This window comes from Lynx canadensis, chromosome B3 (assembly GCF_007474595.2).
Source record: "Lynx canadensis isolate LIC74 chromosome B3, mLynCan4.pri.v2, whole genome shotgun sequence".
NCBI lineage: Eukaryota > Metazoa > Chordata > Mammalia > Carnivora > Felidae > Lynx > Lynx canadensis.
Genome location: NC_044308.2, coordinates 103,738,597 through 103,755,988, shown reverse-complemented (window position 1 = coordinate 103,755,988; position 17,392 = coordinate 103,738,597). Strand labels below are relative to the sequence as shown.

At 39.7% G+C, this 17,392-nt stretch overlaps 1 protein-coding gene across 11 annotated transcripts in view; it reads right to left on the bottom strand.

Annotated features, from left to right (window-relative positions):
• TMEM260 (transmembrane protein 260) overlaps nt 1-17,392 on the bottom strand; it is a 90,490-nt gene that overhangs the window by 25,641 nt on the left and 47,457 nt on the right. For 6 of the 11 annotated variants that reach the window (XR_003969563.2, XR_003969562.1, XM_030319187.1 and 3 more), the window contains exons 11-15: nt 16,559-16,730; nt 13,439-13,587; nt 6,194-6,370; nt 4,176-4,229; nt 2,553-2,643 (exon numbers count right to left, since the gene is read on the bottom strand). Coding sequence is in view for 9 of the 11 variants with exons in the window: in XM_030319187.1 (XP_030175047.1) it covers nt 2,553-2,643; nt 4,176-4,229; nt 6,194-6,370; nt 13,439-13,587; nt 16,559-16,730 (643 nt within the window). In the remaining 2 variants the exon portion in view is untranslated. The other 5 variants (XM_030319180.1, XM_030319183.1, XM_030319188.1 and 2 more) reach the window with 3 other exon arrangements.

The following is a 17,392-nucleotide window of genomic DNA, read 5'->3' as shown; positions in this document are numbered from 1 at the left end:
GCCCTTCAGTGAGCATTTCCCCAACGGCTCAAGAGGATGAGAGGCTCGCTCACGACCTCCCTGTCACAGTCATTAGATAACAGAATGAACATACCACCCGTCTCTCGAACACTTGGTTACCGACGCATCGTCAACTTCTACCAGGTGGCCCATTAGGCCACATGTGCTGTATCTTAAGAAGCCGGTCATTTCTCATCACATGGAATTACGTTTCCTCCTCTATGTGAATGTTACCGTGACATTAGTCTTAGCAGACTGTATTCTATTTAGTGGGGACACCAACTTATCGAATGCATTCCTAAAGCTAATGGGGATAGTCCCTGCTCCCGCACTACACCTGAACTTAATGTCTCCTGAACTGAAAGTTCTGCATCAGCTATTGAGTGGAATACTATAAATAATGACAAAAATGTCTTACACCTAACAAAAACGTTCTTGAAATACCAGTACTGGGGGGGGGGGGTGGGTTTGTGTTGACCCATCAAGTATTTGACCTCATTTGTCTTGCAAACAAAGTCACATATCTGGAGGCATATGCAAAGAAGACACCCATGGACTTGTGTCCACTGGAAAGAGTAAAGCTTCCAGGTCCAAAGGGACAATGAATCCGTGAATTAGCTTCAGTGGCGCCCTAGCAACGGTGGCCATGGAACAGGTCACTGATGAGAATATGAAGTATCAGTAAGTCTCAGGGATTTCTCCCAACTAAATACTATTTGTTTTTCATGGACTCACAGGGTATGAGAGATGAACAGGATATGACATGACCAGGGCGTGAGAGATAATTAATAAAGCTTAAAGCCCACTTCTATTTTTAGAAAAAATCGAGGCCTGGAATGTTTAACTGACTTACAGTTGACAATTAGTGGTGGAGTAGGCCTTGAACCTGGATCTTCCAAATGCCAGACAGAACTCCAGCTTGCTGCCTCCTGCAATCGATCCCTTGCTGTCCTCAAGTGGGCACCTCGGAGGGTTCTGCCTTTGTCCCTATCGACTGTCCTTCCTCGCCCACTCTCCCACTACCCTGCCCACAGTCTGTCTGGCTAGCTCGTCTGAGCTTTCAAGATGACACTCCAGTGACATCTCCGAAGACTTCCCCCTCCTTCCTCACCACCCCTCGCCAGGGGGGTGTACTCACGTACAGTGTGCTGTTCCCACAGCACCTCTGCAAGACTGAATGTAACCGAGGACTCTATCTTCTGTCTCCCTCTCTAGCCTCCTACCTCTTTGGTAGCAGGGACAATACTTGGTCATCGCCAACACAATATTTGGCACAGACTGGGCGATCAATAAGCACTCTGTGAGTAAATGAATAAATGAACAATGAACCCACGATCACAAAATTTAGGAGTAAAATGAGTCCTACGGATTGGACGCTCTGTGATTCTGACTTAGCTCTAAACCACTGCCCTGGTGAGTAGACCCACAGCACCTAGAGGCTGCAGAAACACCTCAGGTGCTCACATATATGGCTCCCGGGCTCTGGTCTCACTGGCCCATGCCAGGACATCTGTTTCCTACATAGTAGGCTCCAAGATGATCTCTGAAGGCGTCTGAGGAACCCAGGGCTAGAAGTCACAGAAAAGAAGGGGCTCGTTAAAACGGAGCAACAGCAAGCCTGTGCTCCACCCTCTCTTTTCCCGTCAGTGAGGACCGCCTGCACAAGAGTCTGTGTGTGGCCGGGCCATCTGAAGGTTGGGTTGGCTTCAGTCAGAAGACAAGGCCACAGTCAGAAGACAGAGCCTCTTGCCGAGACCCTTTATCTTTCTCATGAAATCCCACCCAGCCAGGAACCTATCCTTTTGAGGCAGCCAGGGTCATGACTTTTGTCTAGAGGGCAAACCCGTCAGAACTTGTCTGGTGGTGACTGTTTCCTGTTCCAATGGCTTCCTATTAGTTTCCTCTGCTGTTGTAACAAATCAGCACAAACATAATGGCTTAAGACGGTATACATTTATTATCTTACCCTTCTGGAGGTCAAAATGCATAAAATCGAGGATTTTGTAAAAGCAGCAGCGCTGTGTTCTTCGAGGAGGCTCTAGAATCTGTTTCTTTGCCCTTGTTGGCTTGCAGAGGCTGCCTGCACTCCCTACCTTGTGGCCCCTTCCTCCCATCTTCCAGGCCAGCCACGTAGCGTCTTCGAATCTTTTCCTCTGACCTCTGCTTGCATCATCACGTCTCCTTCTCTCTGACCCTCCTGCTTCCTTCTTAAAAGGGCCATGTGATTATGCTGGGTCCACCTGGATAATCCAGGATAATCTCCCCACCTCAAGATCCTTAACTTAATCACATGAGCAAAGTCCCCTTTGTCACGTAAGGCCGTATATTCACAGGTTTCAGAGATTAAGACATGGACATCATTTGCCAACCACACCGTTTACTTTAGACATTATTTGTGATGTACGAGTAGTTTTCCATTTATACTGCTTTATAAAAGCCAAATAAAACTAGAAACAAAAAAGTAAAAACTCTACTGGGATACACACTCCCTCCGTTCTAATCCCCACCACCTTCCTCCCAAATATATTTATATATATAAAAATGGAACATACGTTATATGCGTGAGTGTAGAGTTGAGCCTTCACATTTGGAGGTACGTTTGCTGTTTCTGCCAGGTTAAAGATGAAGAACGGGGTTTTCATCCTGGGAGTGCGGGGGGTGGGAATCTTCATTAAAACCATGATGTCAAATTTCACAAGTACAGCTACATCGACCAGATTTTTCCACTGATAAGGAACACACCAAACCCTTTACTGCATTGTTTGTACCTCTCCCATATTCACAGAAGTTTATTCTGAACCAACAGCAACTCCTTCTTTCCCCACTGCCAACACGCTGCATCCGCACTGCTTGCCAAAGCTTTTAGAAAAAAAGCTTAAATTCATCATCGCTATTATACATCATTTCATTCTTCCTCCAGATGCACATTACTGTCATGCAGGAGCAGCCAGGAAGGGGGAGACTTGCTGAGTTTGTCAGCACAGCCCTGAAGGGACCCATCGCCACGGCTCATGCCACGTGTGACTAGTTCTTCAAAGGTAGCTGGACTCTTTGACCACATGCACTCATCCAAACTGTATTCAGCACACCAGTTAAATCAATACCTGCCTGAATAATGACTGGCTTCCTTCTTTTAGGTGATTTCTCCCCCAGCTTTCCTACATTCAGTCACAGTAAAGCATTGTACAAACATACGGTGCGGTGCATCTTTGATCAGTTCTTCAAAGCAAGTATTTGTCCCTATAGCTAGGCTGATAACTTGAATTATGCTGTTTTCTGGCTTTTCAAAAAACACTATTGCATAAACCACAGTACATCTATTTTTGTAATTGCTATTTTGGAGCTGTATTTCTGGACACTTTTTTTAAAAGCTCTTTAAACTTATGTAAATCCTTTATATCATAACTCAATCCTCGGTGTGGAGCACAGTCCCGGGCTCAGATTGGGCACCCTTCCTTTGCTGAAGGAAGTACTTCCTATGTACTTGGTATCACCCTCTGTATACCACTTAGGACTTTCATATTAATATCCAGGCCAAAGTCTGTTAGCGTTAGAGATTTTGAATGTTTCAAAATAATGGCAGTCAACAGCATCACCACAACGTGTTCCATCCAGGCACAACAGGAAAGTATAGCATCTAGGACGTTGATATTCAGATCTGCTCCCTTAGACTGTGAGCCCCTCGAGGGCAGGAGATGTGTTGTATTCATATGTGTAGCTTCCAAGCCTGGCATGGTGTCTGGCCTCTGGGAAGTATTCAGCAGGTGCTTAATTAAATTAGCACATTCCACATGGATCCAGGGCAGTATTAACCGCCCCTCAACAATTACACTCCCTTTGGTTTACTCGAGGCGGAGAGCACCAGAGCACAGCGCTGTGACTGAGTCAGGGAGATGTGAGTTTCAGACTCCCATCACTTGCAGCAATCTGGCATTGGCCAGTAACCTCTCTACCTTCAGTGTGTTTCTTTTGTAAGATGGGGATAATAGTAACTTCTTCATAGGTTGTCGTGAGGATGAAATGGGATTATTAATGTACAATGATTAGCACAACGCCTCAAACAAAATGACTGCTCATAAATGTTATTTTTATCATACCACTGACCCCCTACCCTACTGGCTGCTTCCCCGCCATATGAAAAACAGACCACAAACACGTAAGTGTAGGATAGTCACCTTGCTTGCCACATCTCTTCGTTGGCCACAGATTCCCAAGAAGATGGGTCAAACCTGCAGTTACAAGAAAGCAGTGAGAGTTTTCTGCAAGCTACATTTATTGCTACAGGCAGGTATGGAATCCTTGTTTTATAATCTTACAAGGCAATAAAATAGGTTGGATCTTGAAGTACTGATAGGGACGGAAATAATAAACTTATCCTAGAAAAGTCTGATCCTTAGGAATTTGAAATTTTGGTAAATGTATTCTTCATCTGCATAATGAGCCCCGGTGCCTCATGGGAGCAAACGAAGGATTAGTGGGAAGAGGCTGGAGGCATCTGAGGAACCAGCTGTTCCCAAGAACTGCAAGATGGGCAACAGGGCAGGGGCGAGGCCTCGGTCACTCTATGGACACAGCTAAGAGCCCAACAGCTGTGAAGCCAGGGGATAAGCTTGAGAGAGGGGACTCCTGGCTTTGATAAAAATCACTGCTGGAGCCAGGACGCTGCTCAAAGAACAATGGCTAAACCATCTGCTGGATTTTGACTTCTCTTAATTAAATTTCTTATTATGTGTCTATTTTGATGGAATGGAAATAACGAGTGGTGTCCTGTATTTGTACTATGGTCACTGTTGGCAGAAAAGGTTATTTTCTTTCTTTTTTTTAAAGCAAGCTCTATGCCTAAGGTGGGGCCCGAATGCACAACCCCAAGATCAAGAACGGCACACTCTACTGATCGAGCCAGCCAGGTGCCCAGAATAGATGATTTTCTAACTTCTCACAATGGTCATGGAGTGCTTTTTTTAAAATATACATATGTAAGTTTATTTATTTATTTTGAGAGAGAGTGAGCAAGTAAGAGCGGGGGGAAGGTCAGAGAGGGGGAGAGGGAGAGACTCCCATGCAGGCTCCCCATTGTCAGCGTGAAGCCCACCATGGGGCTCGAACTCACGAACCATGAAATCATGACCTGAGCTGAAATCAAGAGTTGGACACTTAACCGACTGAGCCACCCAGGTGCCCCTACGGAGTGCTTTGATATAAACCTACTTATCTATCTCTGGTTGGTGCACTGCGGACTGTTTGCACATATTGATTCAAAAAACCTTTGTAGCATCTTTCATATAATCTCGCCTGTCCTTGAATTATAAGCAATAATTTTTTTTTAATGTTTATTTATTTTTGAGACAGAGAGAGACAGCATGAACGGGGGAGGGTCAGAGAGAGAGGGAGACACAGAATCTGAAGCAGGCTCCAGGCTCTGAGCTGTCAGTACAGAGCCCGACGTGGGGCTCGAACTCACAGACCGTGAGATCATGACCTGAGTCGAAGTCGGACGCTTAACCGACTGAGCCACCCAGGCACCCCTATAAACAATAATTATCTAATCTTTAAGTAATTCAAAACTTAAGAAATAGGCAAGAGAAGCACATTTCTGGAGATGGTGACTCAATTTCCATATGGGTGAGAGTCAGCTCTATAGAGATGCTTCAAGGAAGACTGATCACACCCCCAAACAACATAACCAGGATAATGACAAACAACATAACCAGGATAATGACTTTTTCCTAATGAGTAGGAAAAAGTTACTCAAGGGCCAGTCTCCCCTATAGACAAGTTATGTGCTACTCCTGAAGAGAGGAAAATATGGCAAGTTCGTGCGCATAAAAACTCTCATGGGAAACAGAGTACCTTGTAAAGCTCTACTGCAGTTGATGGATCTCTTCCACCTTTAGGGTGCGAGACAGAGGATGGTGGACAATATGGCGTCACAAGAGCTGGAAGCGGAAGGTGCAGGGCACCAACCTGTTGTGATGCCCACTCAACCGCAGCCCCCCCTTCCCCTCCCATCTCCCTACTGTTCTTCAAACATGAGAACAAGAAATACATGTTCTCTGTTACAATTCATGTGGGCAGCAAATAATACTAATAACTAATTAAAAAAAATCAAAACTATTCATGGCATCTCAAAATTTAGTTTTTTAAGCACACAAAACTGCCATACTCTGATGAAAAACAGAACTGCTGTTCCTACCTTCCATATTCTTCGGTCCAGTTATAGATATTTCTTGTGAGTTTAATCCATTCCTCAGGGTTGAATACAATCTCTGAAGGAACTAATTTGTCACAAGAACCCCAAGGCCAAAGTGAATAGTTCTTTTTCCAGGTTGGGTCACCTTCATGAATTCCTATGCAAACAAATGTTTTCTTCCTATTGAAAACAGAAAAGAAAATATTTTTAACTCAAAGTTCTAAATGTTAATAAATACAACTCATAAAGGGTCATTTTTGACTCCTTGAACCTTGGTTAGCAATAAACAATTGGTAAACCTTTCGGTTTATTTAAATCTTTCCCAAATAGACCGTTTAGAATTTATATTAGTGCAAAAAAAGCTGTTTGGGGAGAGCTGGGGAGAAGTTAACAGACATAAATAATAAAACCTACCTGCTCAAAACATAAGAAATCATTTGGGGACAAGCATTATTATAATGAAAGAAAGCTTCTGTGGTCCTGTTTCACATGTAAACTTAAATATTATTTGACACCTTTCTTTTTTCATTTTACAGGTGGAAATATAAGTCTTCATTTGTTTCCCTGCTTAGAAGTAGTTTCTCCTTCCTCAAATTCCCATTGCACTTTCTTCTTCTCTTTTATTGTTACTGTATTGTACTTATTGTTTGCATTCATAAATCTCCCCAAGTAGCCCAGAAGCATCCTGAGGATAGGCTCTCTATCTCTGAATTAACTCTAAACCACACATAGCAGGATGCTTAGCTAATCCACAATATTTGCTGACTAAAATCAGTTAGATTGAATAAACTATAAAAAGCTTCAAATCCTGCAAAAATTAGGAATAGAAATGGTTTAAAAAGGTTGGTTTAAACTCACTATAATCGAATAGTTCTGTTCCAATTTGTGGTGTGTGACTGGGTAGCTATTACGAAATAGGAAAAAAGATGTATATTAGAAGAAATTACTTGAAAGTAATAAAAGACGCCATCAACTTTGAAACAAGATACTTCCGGCTTAGATTTTAGGTTTTTTCCCACCATCTCTGACCTCTGTGATTTGGAGGAAATTACTTAACTACCTGTGTCTAGTCTCCTCAGCTGTGAAATGGGCAAACCCTCTCAGAGCTGTTTAAGATTAAGTGGGGATCTGATACCAAAGTGCGGTTTTAAAACAGAGTAAGAGTTCTGGTTTTGGGGAAGATGGAGGAAGCACGCTCTACTCTGTCTCCCCCACTGCATACTAGACTTCTTGCACAGAACGCCTGGAATCTGAGGACTCTGAAGAGTAAATGGCAGAAACGAGCACAGGGAAAGACACCGGAATTCTGAGTTCTACCAAACCTGTGGGGAGTTTACCATTTCCCCGCTGCTGATATTGCCTAGCCTGGACTCAAGGGAAGCCTAATGCCAAGTGAGGACAAAAAGAGCTCCAAGAAAAGCCCCTGTTTTCAAGCCCAAGAAGGAGGAAAGGGAAGGTTGGGGAGAGTAGAGGAAATCCCCTGGATCTCCCCTCCTCTCCTTCCCCAGGCACCAGGAAGTACTGTGCCAGTAACAGAGGCAACAGCACAGTGACGGCAGGGGCAACCAGCAGGTTCCTACAGTTCTGAAGGAAAGGAACACCTCTCTAATCAGAGGAGCTGTGGCTGCAAGAGCCAGGAGCAAATCCTCACTGCTCTTTACCTCTGTGCGGCCTCTGGCAGCCTGGCCCCAGACACAGACACAGTCACAGGACTTGCGTGGCAGGTGAGGGAAATTAAAGCTCCAGCTTTCCGGCCAGACAACCAGGAAAGAAGGCTCCAAAGAAGGAAAAGGGCAAGAGTGAAGACAGAAAGGAGGGAGGTCAAGAGAGCAATCCCATGAAGTTGTGTAGGAACTCCTGGCATATCTCTGAGCTCAGCATGCATGGATCTGACCCTAAATAGACTCTGAGAAATGAGTCACTGGACAGATGGCCACCCAAGGCCCAGACTGAGTAATGGGCAGCACACAGGGATTGATTCAGATCGCACTGCAAATGCTTTGAAAACAGAACCAATATTGGAACTACAGGACACAGAAGGCAGGTCAGAATTCGCAGCCTGAGATTTACCTGGCTGACAGCCTGCTACACCAACAAACAAACAAATCAACATTCTCGTTAGGATTTAAATAAGGCCCAAATATCCAAAATGTCCAGGATATAATCCAAAAATGATTTGGCTTATAAAGAAGCAGGAAAATCTCAATTCACAAGGGAAAATATAATCAATAGATGTGAATTCCAAAATGGTACAGATGTTAGAATTGCCAAAGACTTTAAAATATCTATTATAACAATGCTCCAAGAAGTAAAGGCAAATACTCTTGAAATGAATAGAAAAATAGAAAAATCTCAACAAAGAAACAGAAGATATAAAAAGGAACCAAGTAGAAATTACAGAGCTGAAAAATATGATGGAAATTAAAAATTCATTAGATGGGCTTAATGTAAGTCTGGAGAGAGAGAGAGAGAGGGAGGAAGAGAGAGAGAGAAGCAGACAGTAAACTGAATGGTGACAGATCAAGAGAAATGAGACGATTTAAACCACAAGCAAAAAGACTGAAAAAAAAAAGAAAAAGTACAGTCTCATGCACCTGTGGGACAGTGCCAAAAGGTCTAATGTTCATGTCATCAGAATCCCAGGTGGAGAAGAGAAAAAATGTGAAGCAGAAGAAGTATTTAAAGAAATAATGTCAAAAAAGCTCCCAAATTTTGTGAAAGACACAATCTTACAGATTTAAGCAGCTCAGCGAACACCAAACAGGTTAGACTTAAAGAAATCCATGCTCAGATACACCATAACCAAACTGCTAAAAACCAAAGACACAATCTTGAAGGCAGCCACAGAAAAACAACACATTTCACACAGAGAACAATGATGATGATATCCTGGGATCAAAAGAAGGGCAACGGATATGATAAATATCTAGATAAATACCTTAAATTATTTTTTCTCTTAAATTAAAAAATATATGTATGACAGATGAAAACAAAAATTATCAAGTATCTGGTATAATTAATATATATGATAACACAAAAGTGAGGAGGTTAAAGGGACTTATATAGCAGTAAGTTTTCTATATGCCACTCGAAGTAGCAAAATATTAATCCTAAGTAGACTGTGAAAAGTTAAGTATGTATACTGTGATTCTCAAGATCAACTGTTAAAAAAAAAATTTACCAAGAGACATAGCAAACAACTGAATAATTTAAAATGGAATACTAAAAAAATCAAAATTTCCAAAATATGACAGGAAAAGGGAAGCAGTGGACTGAGAAACAGAGGGAACAAACTGAGAGCAAATAATGAAATGGTAGACATACATCTAAATATGTCAATATTTTCATGAAATGCAAATGGTCTAAATACACCAATGAAAAGATAGACATTGTCAGAATGGAAAATAAAACAAGACCCAGATATATGCTGTCTACAAGAAACCCACTTTAACTATGATATGGGTGGTTAAGAACAAAAGAATAAAAAAGATATAACATGAAAACACTACTCAAATTAAAACCCAATCAAAAACCCAGAAGAGTTTTTTCTTTTGTAGATACAAAGATGAAAATGCCATTTAATGAAGAAAGGATGTTTTCAACAAATATTAGGACAACTTGACATTTATACACAAAAACAAAACAACAACAAAGAATCCCCAAGAACCTTGTCTTAATCCCTTGCCCCCTTACAAAAAGTAACTCAAAGTGGATCACTGATATGAAATGTAAAAGATAAAACTATTAAACTCCTAGAAGAAAACACGTGAAAATCTTTGTGACCTGACACTGGGCAAAGAGTTCTTGGATACGACACCAAAGAGTATGATCCATAAAAGAAAAAAAATGATAATTGGATGTCATCAAAATAAAAAATTTATCTGCAAAAGCCACTTCAAAAAAGAATAAAAGTCAAGCTACAAAATTTATGAATCACATATTTGCTGAAGATTTGTACCTACCATACAGAAAGAATTCTTAAAACTCAATAGTTAAGAAAACAAACAATCCAATCATCCCACTCATGTTCACACACAAACCTGTACATGAATGTTTACAGCAGCTCAGTCCCCAACCTGACAACCCAAATGTCCTTCAACAGGTGAACTGATAAACAAACAGGAACATCTATAGAATGGAATACTACTCAGCAACGAAAAGGAACTGTTCTCTATCCTGATTGTTGTGGGGGTTATCCATGTATCCCACATGGATCTGTTCTGTATCCTAACTGTTGTGGGAGTTATATAAATGTATACATGTGTTAAAATTCATAGAACTATACATAAAAAAATATCACTGCATCTTAAAAATAAAATAGTAAGTGTTCAATAATATTAGCTTTGTTCCTTTTAAAAAGTGCCCATTTAGAAAGCTTTCGTGTGATGCTGATGGCTCAATGCTTTGGGGGAAAAATCTCTATCAAGTGCCTTACAATTGTTCATGTACTTTGACTTAGTAATTTCACTTCTGAGAATCTATTCTAAGAATTCAAACTTCTATCCCCTCCAAAGAAAACTATATACACAAAGTCATTTGTTGTAGTATATAATTTTATGATAGTTAAACATTAAGATATTCTATTAACTATCTACTCATAGTTCCTTTCCCCTCTTATTATTAAAATATAGTACATGTACCTACTAAGAATAGTTTGTAAAAACATTAAAAAGTGGTTTCATGATATTCAATGGAAAGACAGGATTCTTCCACATTATGCTTTCAACTTTGTAAAATTTTTGATTTATTTGTATATGTGTAATAGAACCATATTTTTTCTAGTTAAAAAATTTTTTTCTTGGGTTGCTTGGGTGACTCAGTCAGTTGGGCGTCCGACTTCGGCTCAGGTCATGACCTCACAGTTTGCTAGTTCAAGCCCCACGTCTGATTCTATTCTATTCTATAATGAACAAGGCTAACAATAAACTAAAAATTTTATTTAAAAAAACTTTTTTAATGTTTATTTATTTTTGACAGAGAGAGAGAGAGAGACAGAGCATGAGCAGGGGAGGGGCAGAGAGAGACAGGGAGACACAGAATCCGAAGCAGGCTCCAGGCTCTGAGCTGTCAGCACAGAGCCCAACGCAGGGTCGAAGTCACAGACTGCGAGATCATGACCTGAGCCGAAGTCGGATGCTCAACTGACTGAGCCACCCAGACGCCCCCAAAATTTTATTTTAAAAACTGATACCAATAAGCAATATTTATCTTGAGGCCTTGGTTAATCAAAAATATTAACAAAAATTTATGGGCCAGAAAGTTTATCACCATGCTATATTATAATAAAGTCTTCTAGACTTCACAAAAATGTCCAAAAATAGAATATTTGTTATCATGCATCTACATGAGAATATTAAACAGTCAAGAAATGATGGTAATAAAAGCATTTTTCTGAGTACATGGGGAAATGCTTATGATATGGTATTAGGTGAAAAAACTGAACAGAAAACTAAGTATTATCTCAGCTAGTATTGTAGGAGTCTGTGAGAGTGTATATGTGTTTGTAGAAGTAAATAATTGATGTTAAAAATGAATGAAATTCCGAAAAGCTTACCAAGATGTTATCAGTGGATATCTTAAAGACAGATAGTATTGATCTTCTTCATATTTATTTGCCTGTATTTTTTAGAATTTCCACATGGAGCATAGAGTATTTCTGTAACAGGGACATGCCTCATTCATGCCAATGGCCAATGGGGTAATGCCTTTCACAATCTGGGCCTCCCCATGCCTCCCCACTCATCTCTTCACCTAGCCCTTTAAGCCCGTGCTCCAAGCTTACTGGACCACTCCCAGTTTCCCCAGGGCTCAGCAGGCCCTTCCCACGACTTTGCACATGTACTTCCCTTGAATCGGCCTTCTCCTACCCACTTGGCAAATTCCTACTTAGTCTTTAAATCTCCAACATTTTGTCCATACTGACACTTCCATGCTTACCAGATGACAATGTAATTTATCTGCTTCATATTTACAGCACCACCTGAAACCCTCTCCAAAAGACTGCAACAGCAGGGGTCATGCCCATGCATCTGTAGCTTATATAGTTGTTGGGTCATTTTGGACAGTCAATTATTTATTAAATAAATGCTGAATGAATGCCTCCAGGCAGAATTAATTGCTTCTTCACCCATGCTCCCAGTTAAATCATCCTCAGTAAACACATATTGAACATTGACTGGGTCTCACACTTCACAAAGCTCGGCTAGCATAGTAGAGAGCTTACCCCATTATATTATAGCCAGTTATACTCATATCTATGTGTATATACAACAAGATTGTGGTCTACTTAAACTTGGAACTGAGTCTCACTTTATTGCCAAGGCCTAACATAGGCTGGAGCATAGTAGATTCAATAATGTTTGTGGGGTTGAATTAAATAAAATTAACCAAAAAAATGTCCATTTAGGGATGTTAATGGCTCTTAATATCTTATTCAAAAATAGAACAATTAAAATTACTCTCACAGAACATTTATACTCATTACTTATCACTTCATTAGCCACAGTAAACTTCAGGTTCTGAACACCAAAAGTACCATGTTATCAAATTCTTAGTAAGGGATAATTTAACTTGGGAATTTAGAAAGAATTTCTTAAATCCCCTTTGTGAGAGAATAGAAATTATGAAATGCATTTTCTTCTTCACACTCTGGACAATCTCAAGCATTTCATGGATAGGAAAAATGTTCAACACTCTACCACTGAAGGAGTTATTTATTCTTGACCTTAACTATGAATAATTTTACGTTCTTAAGTCTAGAATTCACAGTTCTCATATGTTATCTCAGCCAGCATAACTGTAGGTGTTTTTCTTATTTACAAAAATGCCTTATCCTTTATTAGAAAAATCCTTAAGCTATTTTTATATAGTGATTATTCCTGGAAAAAATTTGCTTTACACTTAAAAGGGGGCCATGGTGTTGATCGGGGGGAACTATAATTGCTTGAGATCCACCTGAAACGATTTCAAGTAGACAGGCACATCTCCAATTTCTCTGAATTATACTAAGATCTTATTTGCTATTCTTGTTAATCTGTCCTTATTTTTCCTTTACCCAGAACAATAACATTTATTTCTGCCTGGCCTCATTTATGCACAGATATTCAATTTAATTACAAAGATAATCTCACCGGTGACAGGGAAATAGGTGTAGAAAATTGGTCTTTTGGATGAGGCACAGCTGCTACATAAACAATTTTAGAAAAGCTTAAGATTTTAGAAAAGCTATTATATGAAAAGAATGCTTACTGTTTATTTATTTCAAGAAAATGATAAAGATTAAATGTGACCATTCCACTAGGTAACATTCCTTCCACAGGATTCCACCGGTTTCCAGGAAAGCTGACACCTGGTAAGTGCTTTGCCATCTTGGGTAAATACCACTCATAAGTCATCATCTATCAGAAAAATAATAAGTGATGTCATATTTTGATATACATCTTAAAAAAGAATCAAGTTGACCAAGTACAATGAAAAAGTTCTAAAATGTGGGTATTATACTCATTAAATATTAACATGATTGAAAAATATGAACAAGCACATCCGAGGTATTCGCCACTGACTACTCCTCTAAATGACTTTAACCTTGGATTTCATTTCTTAAGCTGCTCCTACTATTGGTAACCTAAGCACTTAGTTTGATCTTACCTGCAGGCACTTGACGGACGCACTGGCCAGAATGACCTTCCCCCGTCTCACACCTAGAGAATGTGTGCCCAACTTTCAGACCAAGCTTAAGTATCACTTCATCCATGATGCCCTCCCCAGGTTCCACCGCAGAATGATAGGCTCCTATAGCACCTTGTACCTACCTCTGTCACAGCTCTTACACTACTCACTAGACTGAGCTTCTCGAGGGAAGGGACTGTATGTTTTCATCTTTGTGCCTCTGCACCTAGCACAGTGCCTGGCATTGAATGGTTCTCAGATTATGTTTGCTGAAGTTGGAAGGTCTTTGGTGGCCAGGCTAGACAACCTGGGCAAGATACAGAGATGTGTCATTACTCGACTCTTTTGTTCATCCATTTACTCCAGAAACAAGTACTGCCCACCTACAATGAAGAAGATAAAATCCCTGCCCTTGAGAAGCTCAACGTATGACAATCTAGACCTCAAAGAGAAAAATTATCTGAATGCATCAGTATGTCCAAATTGTATATTCTCACATGGTCTTTTGATTAAAAAAAATCATCAATATCAGGAAAAATCATTATTTCTTAATTCTATACTTAGTATATCCTTATCTATACTTTCATATGTACAGATTTACTTTTTTTTTTTTTAAAGAAAAGACTCCCATTTACACCTTCAAAGCTTTGTTATCGTTTAGATATCACCTTTTGAGCAATTATGCTTATGTGTTACTTGCTTTATATAAGTAATTTAACTAGAGATGACAAATTAATTTTAATCTAGGTGTACATTGTAAATACTCAAACATACTTATTGAATTAGATCTATGACCCAATAGTTTCAGTTCTTAGGGATATTAACATTAATTCAACACCTTCTATATGCTACAACCTTAATATTTCTCATTTAATTCTCATAGTAACCTTATTGCATAGTAATCACATTAGACACTGCTGGGTGCCTACTCAACAGCTAATACCCTCTTCTTCCTCACTGACACAATCCTGACTTTGACCTGGTAGTCCAGGGCAGCTCCATGCTTGGGTCTAGTCTTTCCCTTTTGCCAGCAAGGAGTTTAGGAATTAGCATATGACCCAATACTGATTAGAGGGGGCCCTCGGGGTGGTCTGCTAGGGGCTTCTGGGCACATGTTACTCCCAACAAAGAGAGATAGGAGGTTGGTGGGGGGCAGGGGACGGGGGAGAGAGAGAGAGAGAGAGAGAAAGAGAGAGGAGGGGAGGAGAGAGGAGGAGAGGCACTTTCCTTCCTTTTAGGATGTGATGCTTGGAACTGGACATTCATCAGTTCAAGATGGATGTAGAAAAGTGGGCCTGGAACACTGACATCACTTGAACTGCTTGTATTATCCATCCTAAAACCTCCTATCTTCAGACTACTTCTTACGGGAGATTAAATACTCTATAGTTTAAGCTACTCTTAGGTATTTTGTTTCTTGCATTCAAAAGCATCCTAACTTAAATGATGATCATTTCCATTTTATAGATCAGGAGACAGAAGCTCTGAGAGGAAAAATCATTAGCCCCATGTCACACATCCTGGAAGTGACAGAATGAGGACTTGAATTTAGGTCTAATTAACTTTGAAATCCATGCTTTTCAACGATAGTGACTGCCGTCCTAAACAGTATTTTAAAATCATGGTGGGATACCACATTATCAACTAATAACCTTGCTTTTGTCAGAAGCTAGGTTGAAGATCAAATTAATCAATTTGTGTACCTGATATAAAAGCAAACTGCTTACAAAAAATGTGTAATTTGCAAGTTTCCCCATATTTGCAAATCTGTTTATCCAGTTTTCTCCAAAAAATTCCAATTATTCATTAATTCAACAAAATTTATTAAGTATTGTGCCTACTCATTTGCTCAATCAAACTAATCATAGTATTAAGATTAGTATAAAGATTAGGAATTCTCTTTCCCTGATGACTGCTCTAAAAACACCAGAGATAGATTTGCTCCCTTTTAGGTATTTAAGGTTTAAATTAGAAATCTTATAGTTTAAATATATTTCTTCAGTTCTGGAAGATTGTTTTAATAGACCTGGAAATTTTCACAAGTCCTCTCCAAACGTATTTTTGTCACAAGACCAACAAAGTTTACTCAAAATTCTATACCAGAATTGGGGTTAATAATTTCTACTTAGAATGAAATGTTTACTTACCTGCAGTATAACTTATTTTATATTCAACCTAAAATATTTTAATCTCTGGACCAGTGGGCAGTGTTAATTTGAATGGCTGTGTTGGCCAAATATATTATTTGATTCTACCATGAAAAACATTAATTCTTAAAACATTCAGTTTAGAAAAGTTTTTTTAAATATTTATTTACTTTTGAGAGAGAGAGACAGAGACAGAGTGTGAGCAGAAGATGGGCAGAGAGAGAGGGAGACAGAATCCAAAGCAGGCTCCAGGCTCTGAGCTGTCAGCACAGAGCCTGATGTGGGGCTCAAACTCACAAGCGGTGAGATCATGACCTGAGCCAGAGTTGGACACTTAACCTACTGAGCCACCCAGGCGCCCCCAAACATTCTGTTTAGATGAGAAGGAACCAATTCATATGGCTTATACATTAGTTAAAATAAACAAAAGAACATGATGTATATTCTAAGAGTTTTCATGAAAACTGTACCCATCCACTGTTAAAGTTTAAAAAATATTTGCTTTAAAGCGATTACTGTTACTATATTCTAAGTATATTTTTCACATACTTACTTCCTGATCCACTAGTGAAATATCTGGCCTCAGTCCCTCGCAATAATGCATGTAACGGAGAGAATTCCCTGGCAAATCTCCTCTGAGTAAGATAATTGCATCATGAGGCATAGAGGCTAGAAGGTTCTTTGCAAATTTATCAATAACATAGTTGGTCCTTTGGTCACAAATGCTAAACAAAAGAATAAAGAAACATTAAAATAGCAACATACTGCTACAGTTTGAACAAGACTGAATTTATTTTCTGCACCATTCTTTTCCCATCACGCACTCTACATGTAGTGTTTCAAAGTATTCTAATTTATATCTTTAAAAAATTTTTTTTTAACATTTATTTATTTTTGAGACAGAGAGAGACAGAGCATGAACGGGGGGAGGGCCAGAGAGAGAGGGAGACACAGAATCTGAAGCAGGCTCCAGGCTCTGAGCTGTCAGCACAGAGCCTGATGCGGGGCTCGAACTCACGGACCGTGAGATCGTGACCTGAGCGAAGTCGGACGCTCAACCGACTGAGCCACCCAGGTGCCCCTAATTTGTATCTTTTAAGAAGATAAATATATTTGAAAAAAGAACACTATCATCTGAAAGAAAACTGATTGTGCAATTAAACAAAAATCAGTGGACTGCTTTACTTCTGGAATTTATCATTTCTATAAAAAGGGAATCAGTTAGTGCTTAGAAATAAGTCCTTTTTCCCCCCTAAAAACACACCCAATTTCACTAAAAAGAAGTAAGTCTTCTGATTTCACTTGGAATTCAAGGTAATGTCATGTCAACTTCATTTAGACCAAAGGACTTTTCAGAAATTAAAAGGAAATCTACCAATTTCTGGCA